The sequence below is a fragment of the Desmodus rotundus genome, chromosome 6, assembly GCF_022682495.2.
Source record: "Desmodus rotundus isolate HL8 chromosome 6, HLdesRot8A.1, whole genome shotgun sequence".
Classification (NCBI taxonomy): Eukaryota; Metazoa; Chordata; class Mammalia; order Chiroptera; family Phyllostomidae; genus Desmodus; species Desmodus rotundus.
The window spans coordinates 110,103,461-110,125,623 of record NC_071392.1 but is presented as its reverse complement, the minus strand read 5'-3'; the positions used below and the strand labels follow the sequence as shown (position 1 = coordinate 110,125,623).

Sequence of the window (22,163 nt, the reverse complement as noted above, 5' to 3'; positions counted from 1 at the left end):
AAAAGGAGAAAATGAACCTCCACAGAAGCAATGAAAGGTAGGAAGGAATGAAGAACAACAGATCAGTGTAAAAGAGTGGTAACTGTACAGAACAGTAATTACTATGTCTTTGGTAGTTTACGCACATACACAAAACCAAAATGCAAGACGATATGCACCAAAGGAGCACGGGGGGGCATTAAGAAATTGGGTGAATTAAGAGTCTAGCAGGAAATGGTAAAATAATTTGTGTTAGGCTATAACTTGTTAAGAACGCATGATGAAATCTGCAGGTAAGTTCCAAAAAACCCCCAGCAGAATGTATAAGTAACAAGTTTAGAGAACAGTAAAAATGAGATAATAAATATTATAGATTCATGCCCCCCCAAAAGGGTAAAAAATGAGAAGAAGAAAAACCAATGAGTCAAATAAAAAACAAATAATAAGATGGTAGGCAGAAGCCCCAAAGAACCAGTAACAGTAATTCAGTTTCTCAACAGAGGCACTACTGACATTTGAGGATGGAAAATTATTTGTTGGTGGAGGCTGTCCTGTCCATTTTAAAATATGTACCAGCCCCTTTGTCCTCTGTCCCCCAGATGCCGGTAGCACTCCCCAGGTGTGACAACCAAAAATGCCTTCAGACACTGCCAAGTGTCCTGTGGAGGGCAAAAATCGCCCCTAGATCGAGTTACTGGGACAGAATCAACATAATCCTAATCAAAACCCAGCAGGATTTTTGTGGAAAGTAACAAGATGATTCTAAAATTGATATGGGGACACGAAGCACCTAGAATAGCTAAGACGATCTAAAGAAGAAGAAATAGAAGATGGAAGTGTAGACAGACACACTTCGCCCCCTTGTGCAACCACAGAGTGAATTACAACTATATCTCAAAACAAGTAACAAACAGAACTGTCAGAAGATGGAGCTGTTTGGAAGTCCGACAACCAAGGATTTAAAGAAGCCACGTTCATCCGGATGTGTAGGAGGGGTGGAGAAGTGGAGACGTGGTGTGGTGCGGAGAGGCAGTGGTGGCGTGTTCCCATACTCATGTGTGGTGGATAGAAACCAGGAGGAATACTTTGGGAGCCAGCGATACCTTGGGAAGACAGTGATCCCAGCCCCAGGCCAGACTGCACAGCCCAGGGTTCCAGCGCCAGGAAGATAAATCCCCATGATTTCCGGCAGTAAAAACCACTAGGGGTTGGGGCGGCAGAAGAAACTGCCGGATTTTCAGGAGAGTCTGTTTAAAGGGCTCTCATGGACTTAGAAGGTATGCAAAGCCACCCACTCTGGGATTCATCACCAGGGCAACAGCTGGAAGGGCGCCAGTCGAATATGGGAAGTGGGTGAAGTGACTGAAATAGGACAAGTGCCCAGTAAACCTCCAGAATCCATGCAATGGCATTGTCCCCTCTTCAAACCCTCTGCCCACCCAGAGCCACAAAGTGGAGAAGCAGGCTGCTCCACCCTGGCAACTACCTAAGGCTCTGTCCCACACAATTTACAGGTGCCTTTTCTAAGACAGGGAGTCAAAGCAGCTCTACCTAATACACAGAAACAGACACAGGGAGGCTGCCGAATTGAGGAGACAAAGAAATATGGCCCAAATGGAAGAACAGAACAAAACCCCAGAAAAAGAACTAAATGAAATGGATATAAGCAACCTGTCCGATGCAGAGTTCAAACCACTGGTGATCAGGATGCTCAGAGAACTCAGAGTACGGCAAAAACGTAAGGGAAGAAATGAAGGTTACACTAAGTGAAATGAAAAATCTACAGGGAACCAACAGTGGAGAGGATGAAGCCAAAAATCAAATCAACAATTTGGAACACCAAGAAGGAAAAAGCATTCAATCAGAACAGCAGGAAGAAAAAAGAATTCAAAAACATGAGGACAGGCTTAGGAACCTCTGGGACAACTTTAAACGTACCAACATCTGAATCACAGGGGTGCCAGAAGGAGAAGAGGAAGAGCAAGAAATGGAAAACTTATTTCAAAAAATAGTGAAAGAAAAATTCCCTAATTTGGCAAAAGAAATAGACATATAAGTCCAAGAAGCACAGAGAGTCCCAAACAAGTTGGACCCAAAGAGGACCACACCAAGACACATCATAATTAAAATCCCAAAGGTTAAAGATAACGAGAATATTAAAAGCAGCAAGAGAAAAGCGAGAGTTACTTACAAAGGAGTTCCCATGAGACTGTCAGCTGATTTCTCAGAAGAAACTGCAGGCTAGAAGGGACTGGCAAGAAGTACTCAAAGTGATGAAAAGCAAGGATCTACAACCTAGATTACTCTATCCAGCAAAGCTATCATTTAGAAAGGAAAGGCAGATAAAGTGCTTCCCAGACAAGGTAAAATTAAAGGAGTTCATCATCACCAAGCCATTAATACATGAAATTTAAAGAGACTTATTTGAGAAAAAGATCAAAACTATGAACATTAAAATGGCAACAAATTTACAACTATCAACAACTGAATCTAAAAAAACAAACTAAGCAAACAACCTGAACAGGAACAAAATCATAGCAATGGAGGTCACATGGAGGTAACCCTCCCCAGCTGGGAGAGGGATGGGGGAAAATGGGGGAAGAGGTGTAGGGATTAAAAAGCATAATTGGTACGTATAAAATAGACAGGGGGATGTCAAGAACAGTATAGGAAATGGAGAAGCCAAAGAACTTATATGCATGACCCATGGACATGAACTAAGGGCGGGGGCACTGCTGGAGGAAGGGGATACTGGGCAGAGGGGGGAAAAAGGGGAAAAATTGGGACAACTGTAATAGCATAATCAATAAAATATATTTTAGAAAAACAAAAGAAGAAATAAATTGGTAAGTTGTGGTAGTGTAAGTTCTGCCACCATGTGATTTCAAGGTTGACTGTAAAGGTACAATAATTAAAGGCAGTGCAGGGTGTCGTTGGCATACAGAGAGACAAGCAGACTAACGGGACAGGTGAGGACCCGGAAACAGCCCCCACGTACGAAATGGCGAGTCCATCTACAGACTCGCACACCTGATGAAGGCGACAGTGCAATGAACTGGGGGCACAGAGCGGTCTCTTCAATTACAGGTACCATTTCACTTGGCTGTCCATATAGAAAAACATATGTCCTGGTTCCATCTCATACCAAATTTAAATGTGAAATGTAAAGCAACAAAGCTTTTCAAAGAAATCAGAGAACATCTTTGTGATCTTGTAGCAGGCAACGATTTCTTAAACAGGATACAGAAAAGGGCTCACCCTAACAAAAAAAGGATAAATTCCACCACATTAAAATTAAGAACTGTGTTCATCAAAAGACACCAGCAAGAGGGAGAAGACCCATACGGTGAGGCAGGAGGTGTCCTATACATCTGACAAAGCACTAAAATTTATAATGTAAAAGATTTTAAAACAAATCATTAAGAAAAAGGCAATCCAGTGCTTTCTTCATCTTCTCCTAAAAACTCTCCCCCCACACACACCCCAAAAACAAAAGAAGAGAGAAGAAAGAAAAAGACAATCCAGCATGGAAAAGGACTTGAACAGACATATCACAAAAGAGGATACTCAAATAGCCAATAAACATATGAAAAGAAATTCAACATATTAGTCAGGAAAATGCACCTTAAAACCACAATAAAATACCATTATACACCTGCCAGAAGGGCTGAGCTGAAAAAAGGGGGTAAAAAGAAAACACTAGGTGCTGGCAGGGGTACGAAACAACCGGAACTCGTATTCAGTGCTGGTCGGAGCGTGAACTGGTACAAATACTTCGGGGAAACACTTCTGCAGAATCTATTATTCTAAAGGTGAGTATTATATATACTCTATGATCTAGTAATTCCCCTCTTTTATATTTACCCAACAGAAATGCATGCATAAATGTATCAAAAGATGTGTTCTGGAATACACTATCCACATTTGCCTCTAAGCAGAAACTACCCAAATGCCCATCTGTGGTGGATAAATTGTGGATGTAGTGGGTAAGTGGATAAATTGTGGTATATTCTCTCAATGGAATACTATACAGATGAAGATTTATACAATAGAAAATCCTCAAAAGAATAGGTTACCGGCTCAGAAACATATAAACTGGCTTTCTGTGAGGAAGAGAGTATAACAAATTGCTACTTTGACATGACTATAAAAGGCAATCATATACCTTTATGGGATGGCCATGAAATCACAGTTGTGTGACAATATGTCAATTATAGAAGGAATTGTTTAGAGATTTAGAGCCTTAGGAGCCCTAAGGAGTCCTAGATTCTATTCCTATAAAACACAACTCTGATTATTTAAAGTGGTGCGGCAACGTCTGATGTCGGTAAAGCGACAGCAACGGGGCATTCTGGCCCAGAAGGTGATGCTGGGATGAGGCACTCAGAGCAAGCGGGTTCTCTGGGGGAGCAGAGAAACGACCCGGAGTGCAGTGGTGGCAGGCAGGCGGCGACCGAATCAGCACAGCCTGAATAACCAGCTCTTGACTGCTGATGGCTATCTACACCGGTCCTAGTTCCGAGTTCTCCTGCTGTGGTCGTGGACCGCAGTCACTGCAGAGGCCAGGCAAGAGATCTGCAGTCATGGAGATGAGCGGACCCATTCCCACGGCAGCCTTATCCCCGCCTCCCCTCTCTTCCATCCCATCACCGGGATGGGCTCGGTGAGATCCCTGAGCCATGGTGCCCAGGCAGTGCAGACACCTGGGACAACCTGTGCAGATTGCTATCTTCACCGCACTTAGGGGATAAGATGGTAGGTCACAAGGCACTTATTTTATCATACAATCAGAAGTGAAAGGGAGAGAAAAAAGTACAAAGGAACTTGGACAAAGAATGAAGAGCAACAGGTGTACCGAGGGGGAGAATTGGTGTTGGGGTCAGGAGACTAAACACTGGGGCTGCATAGGAAGGCTGCTCAAGGGAAAATACCTGGCACAAGCCGAGGCCGGGGGCAATAGAAAATCATAGCACCTAATAGGGCAAAGAGACAAGACAGATATGCCATCACGGCCAGTGAGCCACACCTCACCCACACTGACATCTGGTCACTCGCTCAGGGCCGCGACTTGCCGTCCCCACGCGCAATCTCAGGCTCACTCCCCCTCCTCTCAGGGCTTTGCTCAAATGTGAATTCTGAGTAAAGCCTCCTCTGATCACCCTTATTTAAAACTCCACCTATCCTCACTGCTCCCCACCCTGACACTACCTATCTCCCTTCCTGGCCTTTAAAGATTTCATCCATAGTGGTTAGCACTATTCGTGAAACCAGATGATCTACCTATTTCTTTAGGACCTCTCTCCCCTCACTGGAACACAGGCTCTAGGAAAGCAGTGATATTTGAAAGGTTTGTTTATTGCTTCTGGCCCAGAGCAGTATTTGGTAAATGCTCGTTGAACCAACAGCCACAGCCGTGGGTCTGGTTCTCTCATTGGCAGCGCATTAATAACAACCAAGTTTGCACTGGATTCTGGGTAAAAAAGCCACATTCTTTTTCTCTTGGGGTGAGTTATTCTCCTAAGTAGTTGATCTGATCCATTATGGAAAGCTCTTACCAGGTTCATTTTCAGGGGGCAATCAGAGGTCTAGATTTTGGCTGTACCCAGCCCACTTTTAGGCTGTTTCCAGGACAGGGACAAAAATGAGTATGAGAACACGAATCTGACGATCTGGGTTCTAGTCCTGGCTTTAGTAAACGGCTGTGTGATCTCCATGAATTTCAGTTTCTTCATCCTAAAAAAAAACCCTCGGTGGATCAGATGGTTTCCAAACCTTCTAGCTTCAATTAACCAGCATGTGGACAGGAAGACTGGGTTTAGATCCCAGACACAGAAGTTCAGACATAAGGATTCCCAACATAAGTTCTTGAAGATAAGAAAGAATTAATACTTATTGAAAACACTCGCCATATGCCAGGCAACGTATGTAACATTTCATGTAGTTTTCATATACATAAATTCCTCATCCACAAGCCAAGTAACACGAGACAGAGAGGTCAAGTGATGCCCACAGTCACCCAGGAAGCAGTGTCAGACATGGAATTCAACTGTAGCCTGTGTGAGTCCAAAGGCTGTGTGTACTCTTTCCACAATACCAGCGGTTCCCAATCCAACTGTTTATCAGAACCAAGGAAGAACCATGTAAGTAGAGATTCCTGGGCCTTACACCCAATCTACTGAATCAGACTCTGTATGGGGTTGGGGGTGGGGCTCCGAGGTACGCTTGGGAATCCATTTCAGAAGTTCACAAGGTCCAGCTGACGACCAGCCAAGCGTGGGAAGCCTGCACTGCTATACTCCACGCACACTGTGCCTCCTGAAGAACAAGAGTCAGGTGATGAAAGGGGTACCCGCTCAACAGTAGTGCTCACTGCACTCTGGAGGGCTACTGCCTCGGGTTGAAACCATTGGCTTATCCTGCATCTTTCCAACAGAGTGGTATATACTTTTTTAGTGTTGCAGCTTTACTGTGGTGTTCCCTGCATCTGGTGAAATGCCTGCCAAGCAGTTCCCACCCACTGTTTATTTAATAAATCAGCAAAAGCTGGATAAATATGAAACCTCCAGCATATCCTGCAGTTTTGTAGCTTCCTGCTCATGCTTCTAACTAGAAATGTGTCCTTAGCATATACTCCATGCCGTGCCCTGTGCCAAGCTCTTGAAGAGGAAAGCGGAGGCACAAGGTTAACTGGCGGGTCGAGCCCAGCACGTGGGGAGTGTACTGCGGAACAGTAAGTACACAGACCAGAAGTTGGAGGAGGGGAATCAAGGAGACTTCCCATAAATCCTTCAGAAGTTTCTTCACACTCGCTTAGTACTTTGTTTACAGTTGTCCTCTGCAGAACGCTGGTAAAACAGTGCCCTGTATGACACTACATGTGAAGCAAAACCGGACATGACTGAAAGTACAGGTGATCACAAGCACACGTGGTGACTGCAACTTTCGTCTCTCGACAACTGACAGAACTAGACAGGAAATCAGAAAGGATAACAGGAGAACTCAACAACACCATCAACCGACAGGATCTAATCAACACTTACAGAATACTGCAACCCACAACAGCAGATTGCCTGTTGTTTTCAAGAGCCCACAGTACATATACTGAGACAGACTATATCCCGGGCCATGAAACAAACCTCAACAAGTTTAAAAGAACTGAAATCACACCAAGTATATTCTCTAATCATGATGGAATCAAATGAGAAATCACTAACAGATCACAGGAAAATCTCCAAACACCTGGAAACAAAGTAACAACCTTCTAAATAACCTATGAATCAAAGAGGAAATCTCAAGGGAATTTTTCTGAAAAACATGGCAATCAATGAAAATGAAAATACAACATATCAAAATGTGTGATACACAACTGTAGCCACGGTAAGAGGAAAATTTATAGTACTAAAGACATTATGTTAGAAAAGCGGAAAGGTCTCAAATTAATAATCTAAACTCCCACCTCAGAACCTAGAAAAAAAAAAAAGCAAGATAAAACCAAAGTAAACAGAAGAAATAAAAATCAGAACAGAAATCAATGAAATTGAAACAGAAAACAATAGATAAAAATCAATGAAACAAAAAAACTGGTTCTTTGAAAGGATCAATAAAATTGACAAACTTCTGGAAAGACTGATGAAAGAAAAGAAAGAGAAATAAGAAATATCAATAATAAAATGAGGTAACACTACAGACCTTGTAGACATCAAAAAATACACGAATATCACAAGTATTAGCAACTTTATACACATAAATTTGACAACTTAGATGAAATAGTGAGTTCTTCAGAAAACACAAACTAATATATAACTAGTATATGCTAATATAACTCACATAATATGAAATATATCATTTGAATAGTATTATAACTTTTAAGAAAATTGAACTTGTCATTTGCAAACTCAAAACATAAAAAAGAAAAAAAAGAACTCTCCAAACGTAGATGATTTTCCTGGAAACTTCTACCAACCATTTAGAGAATTAAAACGAGACTCCTGGTCCAGACGGCACTGTAGGTAAACGCGGTACTCGAACCCTCCTACGACCACATAACAATTATAACCAAGCTACAGCACAGCCATCATTTAGAACTGCCTGAAAGCTAGGTGGATGGAAGTCCTGTAACCAGGGATTTAAAGAAGCAGCCACCTTGAGACTGGCAGGAGCAGTGGACACTCAGAATGGCCTGGTCCCACAAGCACATGTGGCAGATAAAAATTGGGAGGGATATCTCATCTGTGGAGGTACCCCCTTGAGGAATAAGGGGTCCCAGCCCCACACCAGGCCCCCATCCCAGGGTTCCAAAGCCAGGAAGAGAGGACTGTGAAAACCAGGGGGATTGTGGCTGAGTGAGAGAGGGTGCTTCTAGAGTCCCAGGCAGTTCCTTGTAATGGGCCCGCACATGGACTCACTTAGACTCACTCCCTCTTGAGCTCCAGTGCTGGGGCAGCAGCTTGAAAGGAACTGGGGACATACACGCAGGAACTGAATTGTCTGGCATCAAGGCAAGAGCTGGGGAGGGAGACGGAAGTGTGGGCAGAGCCCTGACCAGTGTGGCTCAGTTGGCTGGGCATTGTCCCACAGAGTGAAACGTTGCTGGTTCAATTCCCGGTCATGGCACATGCCTGGGTCGTGGGTTCAGTTCCCAAATGGGCGTGTATGAGAGGCAATGGACCAGTGTTTCTCTTCCTCTCTGTCTCCCTCCCTTCCCCTCTAAAATTTTTTTTTTTTAATCTTAATTATAAAAAAAAGTGCTGGCAGAGGCCTTGTTCCTTTTCTGGACCCATCCGCCCACAGAGCCAACAGGCAGGTGCCATATCTGAGTCTCCAACAACCAGGCTAACGCTGTTCGCCCTGCCCTGGTGATTCCCTGAGACCCCACCCCACCCAACTTGCAGGCCAACCCAAGCTGTTTCCAGAGGCTTTTTCATACACATGGCCTCTCCTGGCTCTGGACTTTCCTAAAAATCTCTCAAACAGGCTGCATCTAGCCTCTGTGTAGCCCACACTTCTTGCTAAATGGTCCCAGACCCAGCACTAGTTGCAGCCAGACTTGGTTCAAAGCTAGGCTTCTCATGGGCCCTCCAGGTGCAGCCCAAGTAGCAGTCATCTTTAGATGGCTTTGTAGCTTGTGCTGGATGGCCCCAGCAGGGCACTGGAAGTGGCTGACCTCATACCTCCTGGGAGGCACCAGAGCCAGTACACCTGGCAGACAGCTTCAGACCACGCTGGATTACAACCCTACCACCTCCATGAGTGACACGACACACTCGAAGGGTGGACTGGAGAGCACCAAAGGGTCGGCTTCTACACAGCAGTTTCTCTGCTGTAGTCAAAGCCAGTCCTCACAGTCAACGGGCCCAGGCAGACAATCCTTCCCAGTAATGCAAAGAGCAATCAAGGCTCAACTACAACAGGACAGTGCACACCACCCACACAGGAGCACACCTGGAGCACCTAGCTCAGGTGACTGGAAAGGCTGCACCACTGAGCCCTGTAAGACACCTACTACACGAGGCTACTCTACCAAGTCCAGGAGGCGTAGCAGTTCCACCTACTAAAGAAACAACCATAGGGAGGCAGCCAAAATGTGGAGACAAAGAAACAGGTCCCAAAGGAAAGAAAAGGAGAAATCTCCAAAAATGAAATGGAGGCAAGAAAACTACCTGATACAGAGTTCAAAACAATGGTTATAAGGATGCTCAAGGAACTTAGAACTTCAACAGCATGAAAAAGGACACAGAAACGATAAAAAAAAGAACCAGTCGTAAATGAAGGTACACTAGCTAAAATGAATAATTTATAGGGAATCAACAGTAGAGTAGATGAAGCTGAGAATCAAATCAACTATTTGGAATATAAGGAAACAAAAGCCAACCAATCAGAACAGCAAAAAGGAAACAGAAACACCAAAATGAAGACAGTACAAGGAGCCTCTGGGACAACTTCAAGCATACCAACAATCGCATCATGGAGGTGCTGGAAAAAGAAAGAGGGCAAGAAATTGAAAATCTATTTGAAAAAATAATGAAAGAAAACTTCCCTAACCTGGTGAAGAAAATAAACAAGTCCAGGAAGCACAGAGTCCCAAACAAGTTGAACCCAAAGAGGCCCACACCGAGACACATCACAATTAAAATGCAAAAGGTTAAAGACAAAGAGAGGATCTTAAAAGCAGCAAGAGAAAAGCAGTTAGCTACTAACAGGGAGCTCTCATAAGACTGTCAGCTGATTTCTCAGCAGACACTTTGCAGGCCACTCCCTTTGCAGAAGGGAGTGGCATAAAATATCCAAAGTGATGAAAAGCAAGTACCTACAACCAAAATTACTCTACCCAACAAAACTATCATTTAGAATTGCGCTTCCCAGACCCACCCCCCACAAAAAAAGGCTGAGTTCATCACCATCAAACCAGTATTACATGAAATGTTAAAATGTCTTCTTTAAGAAGAAAATAAAAAGGTCAAAAATATGATCAATAAAATGGCAATAAATACATATCTATCAACAACTGAATCTAAATAAAATAAATGAACAAGCAGAACAGAAACAGACTCATAGATACAGCAAATGTTTTGATGGTTGCCAGATGGGAGTGGGGTTGGGGGGATGGGGAAAAAATTTGAAGGGATTAAGAAGCACAAATTGGTTGTTACAGAATAGTCATGGGGATGTGAAGTCCAGCACAGGGACTGTGGTCAGGAATATTCTAACAACTACGTATGGTGTCAGATGGGCGCAAGATTTACTGAGATGACCACTTAGTGTGCTGTACAGTGTCTAATCACTTGGGGTGTACACCCGAAACTAATGTAATATTGTATGTCGACTGAAATTGAAAAATAAAAAATTTCAAAATTTTAAAAAATAAAACAAAACATTCAAAACATAAAAAATGAAGAATTAACATCAATTCTACACAATCTTCTGGAAAAGGAAGAGGAGGAAATATTTTCCAATTCATTTTATGAAGCCAGTATCACCCTGATACCACCATACCCAACAAAGACAATACAGAAATTACAAAAAAACCACAAACCCGCAGGCCCTCAGCAACAATCCTAAAGAAAATATTAGGAAATATAATTGGCAGTATGTGAAAAGAATTATGCATCACGACAAACTAGGGCTTATTCTAGGGATAAAGGCTGGCTCAATATTTGAAAATCAGCCAGTGTAAATAATATTAACAAGCTAAAGAAGAAAAACCACAGGATTTTATCATCCTCATCTTTCAGACCTCTAAGTGTTGAAGTGTCCTAGGACTCAGTCACACTGGGCCCCTTTTCTTTCTGCACTTATTCCCTCTCAGGGCTCCTACATTTATATCTCCAGCCCAGATCCCTCCCTTGAACTCCAGACTCATAAATCCAATCGCCTACGAAATGACACCTCTACTTGAATAGGCATTTCCAACTGGACATGGACAAATCTAAACTCCTGCTCTTATTCCCCAAGCCAGCTCTTTCCTCCATTCAGTAAATGGAAAATCCATTCTTATGATTGCTTAGGCTAAAACCTTGGGGCAGTATAAACTTGTCTTCTTTTATACCTTATACCTAATCTGTAATCAAATTGTTACCTCTTCTAAAATATAGTCATACATCAGTATCTGTCAGCTTCAGAACTCGTCACACCTATTACTGGTTATGTTTTGCCGAGAAAAAATGTTTTAGCACTCAGGGCTTGCTTGCTACTTGTCACACTTGCTAGAACTTGAATGAGTCACAACGTGACCCTGCAAGAGAAAATTGTCCATCAGTTGCTGTTTGCTTACCACTCATTGGAATGAACTATCAATGAGTACGGAGGTACCACTATACCCCCCCAATCTGAACCTTCCTCACCACCTGCACCGTGGCGTGCGTTATCCTTTCACCTGGGTCATTGTAACAGCTGCCAAACTGGTCGTCTTGCTTCTACTCTTGCACCTTTACTGTCTATTTGCTACTTAACTGTCACAATGCTCCTCTTTTACTCAAAATCATCCAATGGACTCTCATTTCACTCAGTACTATCCAAAGTCCTTAATATCCCCTACAACTCCCGATGCAATATGGTCCCTGGCTACTTTCTGAGCTCATTTCCAGCCTTCTGGTTCTTATCACTTCAGCCTTATGGTCCTCCTTGGTGTTCCTCAAAACTGCCCAAAGTGGTCTAACCTCAGGACTTTGTACTTGGTTTTCCCTCTGTCGGGATCAACATCCCACCACACAGCATATGGCTTGTTGTCTCACTTTTCTCAGGGCTCTGGTCAGATGTCATATCAGGGAGGCCTCCTGTGACCAGCATACATAATAGACACCCATCTGCCACACACGCATTCCTCATCCCCCTTTCCCTTCTTTTTATTTACTGCACTCACCACTTTCTTTCTGACTCATTTCCTACTCGCATGTTTGCTCATCCACCTTCCCCTATAGAAGTGAAGCTTCTCATGACATGGATTCTGTTTGCCTAGAGTAATACTTCAGATATGGATGTTCAAAATTATTTGCTGAATGAAACGACCCACTGGCTCAGGAGTGAAGAATTTGGGATCAGACATCAGATAACCTTGATTTGACTCCTGGCTCTGTCATTTCTTCTGTCCAGGTGACATTGGGCAGATCACTCACCCATGTTTTATGCTTTCTCATTTATCAAGAAGTGATAACAACCCCCACCCCAAAGGACAGTTGTAATGATTAAATAAAAGAATGTATGTAGTGTGCTTAATACAAAACAGTTTGGTATAAAAGTGCTCAGTATATGACACTGTTACTTAATACACAAAGATGGATACACTAGATTTGAACTCAAATGCCCTAGATTATAATTATTAGATGTTGACTGTATGATTTTACGCTATTCGTCTTTTATATTCACTCATTCAGCTATGAATCAGGTGCTGGGTAAAGAAGGCAGGTAAGATGCAGTCCCTTCTAATCTTTGTTAAGAGATCTTGGGTAGGTCACCTAACCTCTCTCAGCCTTTTTCCTCATTTGCCAAACAGGAATTACCTAATACCTACCTCACGGCTTTTCCCTAAGGATTAAATGGGTTACTGCATGAACACGCTGTCTAGCTTACACCAACTGCTCACTACATTGACCATGATTATGAGTCTGGTCTGGAGGAGAGGCACCTAAGCAAAGAACTACAATACAGTGCATTAAAAGCAAAAACGGCATCAACTAGGAGAGACTATCTCCTAACTGGAGTCCGCCCACAACTGGTTAAGTTCTATGGTGATCAGGAAAGTCTAAAATTCCACGTCTGCAATAGCCTAACCTCAGAGCACATGGACAAATTTCCCCGATGATTTGATAACTGGAGTTTAACATTTTTTTTTTAAAGGAAAGGGGTTCTGAACCTGAAATATTGTTTCTTAAAGGTCAATGGACTCACTGACTTCTTTGCCCTCCAAAAGTTAGCATTAAATCTGAGGCACAAATGGACCCCCAAAGGGCAGCATGTACTTTCCCGAATAAAGCAACCAAGAGCCAAGAGCAGAACAGTGTGTTTTGTGGAGGTGCTGTCACAGACTAGACGTCAGAACTGGACATTAAAGGGTGGATCTGGAGCCCAATGAGAGTTCATCAGGTGAGAAAGGGGGGGTGTCACCTTTGGAGAAAGAACAGCCAGAGCAGTGGCATGGAGGCGTGAAAAGTGCACGTGGGTGGCTTGGCAGAGCAAAAAGTTTTGGGGGGAGGGCGGCCAGGGAGCAGTGTATATAGAGGAAGAGTGCGGCCTAGGGTCTGCCAGGTGAGAAGTGCCCCCCTCTCATATCCAGATCATTATCTCTCAGCATCGGTGTCCCCTCAGGATCCCCCTCCTGTTGGTCTCCCTCTTGCTCCCGCCACTCTTCCCTTACCTCGTCTTCCAGCCTTTCCCTCTCCCGCCTCCTCCACCCTGCCGGAAGTGACGCGTAACTGGCGCGCCGCACCGCGCCAGAAAGGTTCTGCGGGACCGGGAGAAAGGGTTCCGGTGAGACACACTGCGCCGGCGTGCGGGCGCGAGCGGTCAAAGCGCCTTCCGGAGGCCGCCAAACTGCGTTCCTTTCCCCGTCTGTCGCTGTCGAAGTTCCCTGAATGAGATTCAGAGAGGTCGTCGCCGCCTTTGGAGGCGCGTTTCTCCAGCTCTGAGACCTCGCAGTGTCCAGCTACTCCGGCCCTTGCCCTTTGACCCTGCTCTCGCGGCGGGGTGAGAGGTCGGTGGCCATCTTGTGGCGGCGGCGCGGTCGGCTGTTACTGCGGAGACCCATCCCCCTCCCCCCTTGTCCGCCTGGCTGTCTGTCAGTCAGTGAAGAGTCCCGCCGGAGGTCCGGTGGGGCCCCGGCCTCGTGCCGTCGCGCTTCCCGCCGCACTGGGCGGCCCAGGCCGCTCCCTGCCGGGCCTCACCGCCGCCACCATGTCCTCCTTCTCGGAGTCGGCGCTGGAAAAGAAGCTCTCGGAGCTGAGCAACTCTCAGCAGAGCGTGCAGACCCTATCGCTGTGGCTCATCCACCACCGCAAGCACGCGGGACCCATCGTCTCGGTGTGGCATCGCGAGCTCCGCAAAGGTAAACATCCCCTCCCCAATCCTCTGGGACCCTCCCCCGGCTGTCCTCTTCCCCCACCCACTGCTGAGGCCCCTCTAGCTTCTTCATTGAGCCTGGCTTTGCTGGCCCGGGCCTCTGGTGGCGCTTTTGAGGTTGGAGACACTGTTATCCCCATTTCTCAGAAAAGGAGATTGAGGCCTGGGAAGGTTTAAGGTACTTGTCTGAGATTCCACCGGCCAGGGCTCCAGGGCCCAGACTCCCAGAGCGGCCAGCCGTTGTCCCCTCGGGCTCCTCCGGACACTTGTGACTATTATTATCTGTGGAGGTTACTGGCCCTAGCCTGTCGTGTGCCAGCCAGCAGACTCTGGGGTAAGACTGCCTCGATCGAGTCCTGCCTCAGCCACTTACTAGCTGAGCGATAGTAGGCAAATTTCTTCATCTCTTTGCCTCTGTTTTCTCATCTGTGAAACAAGGACAAGGATAGCTGCAACTTACAGAGCCCTTATTCTGTGCCTGTGCCGAGACCTTTGTCCTCACACTCAGTTCTCAAGAACAGCCCTGTGAAGTGGGTGCAGCTACTCCTGGTATAGGGAGGTTGAGGGCAACACACCACCTAGGTTCCTCTTCTCATGCAACTTTCACTGGTTTTATTTATTTATTTATTTATTTATTTATTGAGATGGGAAGGGAGGGAGAGAAACATTGATGTGTGAGAGACACATCTACCGGTTGCCTCTCCCACACCCACAACCAGGGACCTGGCCCGCAACCCAGGTATGTTCCCTGACTGGGAATCGAACCGGTGACCCTTTGGCTCACAGGCCGGTGCTCAATCCACTGAGCCACACCAGCCAGGGCTAACTTTCATTGATTCTAGATCCTGCTCACGATCCATTGAGCTCAGCCTGTTGTGTGCCAGGCAGTAGGTTGGGTGCTTGAAAGCATGCTGGCTCCAGAGGGCAGCTATCTGGAATTTAAGCCTGACTTGGACATTTACTGACCCCAGCAGCTTAACCTCTTTGCCCCTCTGTTTCCTTACCTGTGAAATGAAGATGATATTTACCATGCCTTTATTATGTGCCAGGCGCAGTACTGATATCTTTATATACATTGCCATTTCCTAAATTCTAAGTAGAATCGGAGGCTCAAACAACTTGCTGTGGAGAGGAGTTAAGAGGATAATCTAAATGAAAATGGAGCCTGGTGTCTGGCACCGTGTAGGCTTTGGATAAATAATGGTGAGATGGGACTACAGATTACTCAGTGTGAGGCACGGTCTTCGCCTTCAAGTTGCTTACAGTCTGGTAGGGAAAGGCAGTCGCCTACACAGCTCTCTGATGCCCCCGTGAGTTGCACAGCAGAAAGCTGAGGGCGGGACGATTTGAGCTGTTTCGGACAGCCTGTTTGTGTGGTAGGCCCTTCAGAGCATAGGAATCCACTTTAGTTGTGCTCACGACTGTAATCTGTGAGGTAGGGATTCCACCCTGTTTTACAGATGAGGAAACCGAAGTGGCTAAAGGGTATTTTTAAGGCATTATAACTGGTGAGGCTGAGACTGCATCAGGATGGCAGACCCCCAAATTCGGAATTCTTTCAGGAGACCCAGTTCTAGCCCTCCAGCAGAGACTCCCAAATATCATGGGTCCCTTCGGCCTTCTGGGCAGTATGGGGTAGAGTCTAGAGCTCCCAGAGCCTCCTCCATGTACCCCACTGCGCCATTCAGGTATTTCCAACATCTGAGCTGTGAACAAAATGTGAATCTCCTCTGCAGGATCCGATCTGGTAGGATCTGAGACACATCGAGTCCATCTCAAATATCCCATTTGTGAAGGCTTCTTGGTTCCCCACCTTACCCTACTTGAGTTTCAAAAACAAAAATAAAAACAGAAAAAAAGAACAGTTTACAGAGTGCATTCATCTATGAAGCTCCTTTACTCCAAATCGCATATGGAAAGTTACGATGTGAGTGGGCCCACATTAGTAGCCCACATTGGACAGATGAGAAGATAAAGATACAGAGAGATCAAGTGCTTCGTTCAGGGGCACACAGCTGGGGCAGGAGCCCGGAGCTCTGTGACACCAAAACTCGTGCTTTCGGGTACTTAGTACCTCGTTGCACTCAGTAAGGGGAGGTGATCATAACCTTCCAACCTAACCTGTAGTCTTTCTGTTTTTTAAATTAATCACTGCATCCCATTCCACACCCATTTAGCATTTACAGTTGGTCCTCTGTATCCATAGGTTCTGTATCCAACCATGGATTGAAAATGTTCGGGAGAAAAAGTTACGTTGTTGCTGACATGTTCTCTTGTGTAGTCAGGCCCAGGGTGGTTGCATCTGTACTGAACATGTGCATCCTTTTTTTTTCTTGTCATTCCTGAAACAATGCAGTATAACAACTGTTTACATTGTGTTTACATTGTATTAGGTAACATATGTAATCCTGAGATGATTGAAAATGTATGGGAGAGTTTGCTTAGGATATGCAAATACTATATATCATTTTATACAGGGACTTGAGCATCTTAGGATTTTGGTATTCACACAGGTTTTGGGAGGGTGGGAGGGCCTTAGAAACAATCCCCCCCTCCCCCCATGGCTAATACTGAGGGACTATGTACTGTATTTTATTCTTGCTAGGTATTTTTTTTTTCACTAGGTTGTGTTTTGAGGAAGAGACTAGGCCTCTTGTTTCTTTGTAACACCTACAGTATTGAGCATGGTGTCTGTTACAGTTTAAAAAAATAGGTTAGGAGTTAAATTATGGTCTCTTGACATTTTGACTAAAGAGCACTAATACAACTTTCTGTGGTGCTAGAAATGTTTTACATCTGCGTTGTCCAACAAGGTAGCCATTTGCCACTGGTGGCTATTGAGCACTTGAAATGTGTGACTAAGGAATGTAAGTTTTAAATAAATACACTATAAAAAAATGTAATTCCTGAATTTTGTTAGCCACAGTTGAAGTGTTCACTCATGTTGCTCGGGGCTACCATGTTGAACAGTGTGGAGCTGGAGATGCTCTTCCACGTATCAAGATACAGCTTCCCTCGTGAATTGAAAATGCCCCCACGTTAAAGTGGGAAAGATTTTGTGCCCTCATGTTCAAATTGACCAGCCCCTTAGGTTCTGGCCCACCCTGTTAAAAGTGTGCGTTTCTATCTATGGTCAAGTCATTTTCCCTGAGATGTTCACAGACTGTCTCTGAGTTGCCTTCAAACATTTACCAGACTTTTAAAAAATTACTTTTCCTTGCTCAAATACCACTTGTATTGCTGTTGTAGTATTTTTCTTTCCATTTCCTAGGAACTTCTCTCCTTTATGGCTCAGTTTGGTATAAAATGCTCAATATTAGCTGAATATTTTTTACTAATGTTTTTGTATCTTGGCCTGAAAGCAAATCAGTAAGCCTTATTTCCAAACTTACTTTTCTAGATGTCAAAACCAGCCAAACAAGTGAAAATTTTTGGTCAACTAGTTATTTAAACCTTGTTCAATGACTATTTCATCCAGTTTGGAATGGGCATAGGGAGAGTGTGAAGAGATGTATTTTGTCGTGTTGGAAGGACATGTGAATAAGTGCGCTGTCACTTGGGGCTGGAGCAGAGGGCGAGTGTGTTGTATGTGTTCCCGTCGTGTGTGCAGGTGCTCTGGGGCTTTGCCGTATCACATATGCACACAGTGCTTCTGTTGTCTGTTCAGGATGCTGGATGTGGAGGGATAAATTTTATCCTAAATAAGCCCCCGTTGCCAAGTTTAAGGATGATGAAAATTAATTGGCACTGCAGATAGCGAAAACCTTGGCTCTCTGTCCTCTTAGCTGTCATATTTGTGATACTGATAAATATATCGGGTCCTTCTGGAATGTCCATGGTGTTTTATAACATGGATTTTGGGTTCCTTTTTTTTTTTTTTAACATTAAGTATATGGAATTGTAACGCTTCACTTTTGTGAAGTCAGTTTTGCTTTGTCGAAGTTCTGTTTTACTTTAGATGTAAATGCATTTACATCTAAATGCATTAAGTCCATGGCATTATAGACTGGGTAGTTTTACTTGCTCCAACATCCCACAGGAAGGTTTGCTTTCTTTCTTTCTTTCTTTCTTTTTTTTTAAGCCTTTTGCCATAATCATACCTTTGTAACAACGTAGCTCCAGGTTTTCAATATTCTCATCAGATGGCCATCAAAATTAGGTTATAACCAGAAGGTTAATATAATTCAGTATATCCATTTTCATTTTTTGGAGTACTTTAAGTCACCAATTTAAGCCATAGGTAGGCTTTTAAAATCTTGTTTTTAACTTGGGTTATACTTCTGTAGCTACATTTAAAAATGTCAGATCTGCCCTGGCTGGTGTGGCTCAGTGGATTGAGCTCTGGCCTGCAAACCAAAGGGTCACCAGTTCAATTCCCAGTCAGGGCACATGCCTGGGTTGCAGGCCAGGTCCCCAGTAGGGGGCACATGAGAGGCAACCACACATTGATGCTCCTCTCCCTCTCTTTCTCACTCCCTTCCCCTCTGTCTAAAAATAAATAAAATAAAATCTTTAAAAATAAAGTCATATCTTATGCCTGCTGTGTTTGAATTTATACATGCTGTGGGCATTTCAAAAGAAACAAGTGGTTTCTGAGAGAAATGCAGTAAGGGCTGGGTGTGTGTAGAGGTTGACATAGGTCTTGCTTGAGGTTTTCAGATGTTTTGAACTGTCTGATTGTGTTTTTATTTATTTCTTTTAAAAGAAAACTGGGACCAAAAATTGTAATGATGTAACTTTACGGTCGAAAAGTTATGTGCATAGAAGCCAGGAAATTCAGTAATGTTCCCCCAAGCAACTGTAACTCATACATTGCTAGAGGTTTTTATGGTTTAATATATGATACCATATAGAGTAATAGGAAATTCTACATTTAGTATGTATAAGAGAGAAGAATTATGGTTTTTGTGGGAGCCATAATTTTGCATATCCAGATTTCAGACATGTGTAAATTTTCATTTATAATGTAGCATTAATGTATATCTGTATTTGAGATAAATATCCATTGCTGCACCTAGAGATTCCCCTGGATTGTAGAGTTGATGTAATTGACTGATGATAGTTATTAGAATGTTCAAAGGGAAATTCTCAGTCTAGGAGCATAAATTACAAGAACCTAACTCAATCTTTCATTCTGCGGTATTTGGTAATTAATTGTGAGTTAGAAAAGTTCATTTTTGCAATAGAATAAGTGAAAACCTTGGTTTTAACATGTCTTCTGGAGAATATTGACTGCTTCCCCTCTAGGAGTTTTCTTTACATTGTCTTCATTTTACTGCTAATTACCCTGATTAAAATAACACAGAAATGAAGATGGCCTGTTCTTGCTTTGCTTTTTACAAAAATGATATTCTCAAACCCTTTGGTTGTTTTTCAAACATACAGCACCCTTGACTTCAAGTAGATAATGCTTGTCTTAATATTTTTTTAGGAGTAGCTTAGGGCAAAAGAATTGTGAATTGTGAATTTCCTTGGTGTAAGTTAAATTATCTTCTTTTTTTTTCCAGCCAAATCAAATAGAAAGCTTACTTTTCTGTACTTAGCAAATGATGTCATCCAAAACAGTAAAAGGAAAGGACCTGAATTCACTAGAGAATTTGAATCTGTCCTTGTGGATGCTTTTTCTCATGTTGCCAGGTATGTTGTCTCTTGTTTTATTTCGTTTTTAAATATATTACCTTTCATTCTTTTTTTGTTTTTTCCTTTTCCAAGATAACTTTCAGAAATTGACAGCTTGTACTTAACAGAGATGTGCTTTACAGGTGATGCAAAGGCTAAATTACGGTTTTATGTTTTGCTGGGCCCTTAAAAACTACCTTAGACATGTAAACATTTTGATGCTTCACAGGGATTTAGTCTAGCACTCAACACATCTTTTTCCCTAGATGTAGTACTTTATTAAATTAATTTCTTGAATATGGTATTTTTCTTGGTTTGGTTGAATTGTCTCATTAGCTTATGGTCAAAAAACAAAGCCAAATAGTACAAGGGACTTTTCCAGTAACAAAACCTTATTATTAGCAAAAAGTTAGTTGCTTATACCTTTATTTTTACTTCCTTCTGGGTGTCTAGATGTCTGGTGTACTAGAAATAGTGGTCATTTCTGTGAGTGCAAAGATGAGTGCCGGTGTGAAAAGCGGGTGCTTGCTCTGGTTTTACCCTGTGGAGTCCCCGCCACTGTTGTGTGCTGTAGTAGGACCGGAGCGTGGAGCACGCCAGAATGGGCCTCAGGAAACATCCATCGGAGTAGAAGTTGTGTAAATCACTTACTCATTTAAAAACAAATGGCTGTTCTATAGACACAAGTTAGTTGCCCAGGGGGAGCAGCGAAAAACTATTTTTCATTAGAATATTACTAAGTAAACATACAAAAATAAACGTCTTTACAAAAGGAAATTGGGGAGGGCACAGAGGAGACTAGTGGTTTAAAAATTGTTCTGGGGTCTGAAGTGTAAGGGAAAGGTCTAAAATGTGAAAACAATCTGGCATTCCATAAACGATTTGAAATAGTTGAAGGAATAAAATGGGAAATCCAAAGGAAACCAATGACATCTAGCTTTCGGAGATACGGAAAAAGACTTCTGTTTGTGCACTGAATTGCTGGCTTGCTCTTTTGGTGAACATGGGCAGCGGAGAATCCTACCGGAGAGTGTGTTATGAACTTGAATAAATGCTGTCTCCTTATAACAGAGTAAGCTTAGAACAAACTACTAGTGTAGCTATTTGAAACTGGAGACAGCCTTTTTTAAAAATTATATTTTATTGATTATAGGATTTGTCCTCATTTTTCCCCCTTTCCACCCCTGCTCCCAGCACCCCCACTCCCTCAGGCAATCCCCTCACCATTGTTCTTGTACAGGGGTCATGCCTATACTGACCTTTGGCTCCATTTCCTATACTGTACTTTACATCCCCATGGCTATTCTGTAACTACTTATTTGCACTTCTTAATCCCCTCACCTCTTCACCCATTTTTCCCCCTCCCCCGCATCTGGCAACCATCAAAAGTCTCTGGATCCATGATTCTGGAGCCAGTCTTTTTTTTTGTTTTGAGGTGATTTAGTTCAGTTTCTTAGTCATTGGCTTTGGCTCTGCCTCCAACACTGAGTGGCTTTATATCTGATACTTGGCTTTTTGAGCCTGAATTTCCTAACTGGAGTTGTGAGGCAAAAGTAAAACAGTGTGTTTGAATATGCACAGTACAGCGACTGATCCAAGGTCTTTGCTTCTTTATGGGATTATACTAAATTATAAACTCCGTGAAGAGAAAGACCATTTCTTTTTTGTTGCTTGCTGTATCCCAAGCACCTGCTGAAGTGTCTGGCACAGAGCTGCTGGGCCGTTTTCTGTAGCGTTGATGGGAATCACCAGCGGGGTCCCAGGAGCCGGGCAGCCTTCTGATATGCGCTGGCACAGAGAGGTGCTCGGTAATTATTTGATGAATTTGTAAAGTAATTTAGGGCATAGGAAATTGACTAAAATAGTTGTCCGTAGGGTTAGTAGGTATAACATTTTTATTTAAAAATTGAACAATAATTGTTAGGTGCCCCAAATCCAGGAAAGGGCAAGTAGAAAGGGATAGAAGAAGGGGTATAGGCAGTACCAGGATTGAAAATTTCTTTTCTACTTGGTAG

At 43.4% G+C, this 22,163-nt stretch overlaps 2 protein-coding genes across 2 annotated transcripts in view; one reads left to right on the top strand and one right to left on the bottom strand.

Annotated features, from left to right (window-relative positions):
- Positions 1 to 13,884, bottom strand: part of TTI1 (TELO2 interacting protein 1) — a 48,249-nt gene extending 34,365 nt beyond the window's left edge. Inside the window, exon 1 of the mRNA XM_024559436.3 lies at positions 13,829 to 13,884. The gene's annotated coding sequence lies outside the window, so the exon portion shown is untranslated. The remainder of the gene's footprint in view (positions 1 to 13,828) is intronic.
- A 76-nt stretch (positions 13,885 to 13,960) lies between these two features.
- RPRD1B (regulation of nuclear pre-mRNA domain containing 1B) overlaps positions 13,961 to 22,163 on the top strand; it is a 51,746-nt gene continuing 43,543 nt past the window's right edge. Inside the window, exons 1-2 of the mRNA XM_024559331.3 lie at positions 13,961 to 14,515; positions 20,037 to 20,166. Coding sequence (XP_024415099.1) covers positions 14,365 to 14,515; positions 20,037 to 20,166 — 281 coding nt within the window. The 5' untranslated portion in view covers positions 13,961 to 14,364. The remainder of the gene's footprint in view (positions 14,516 to 20,036; positions 20,167 to 22,163) is intronic.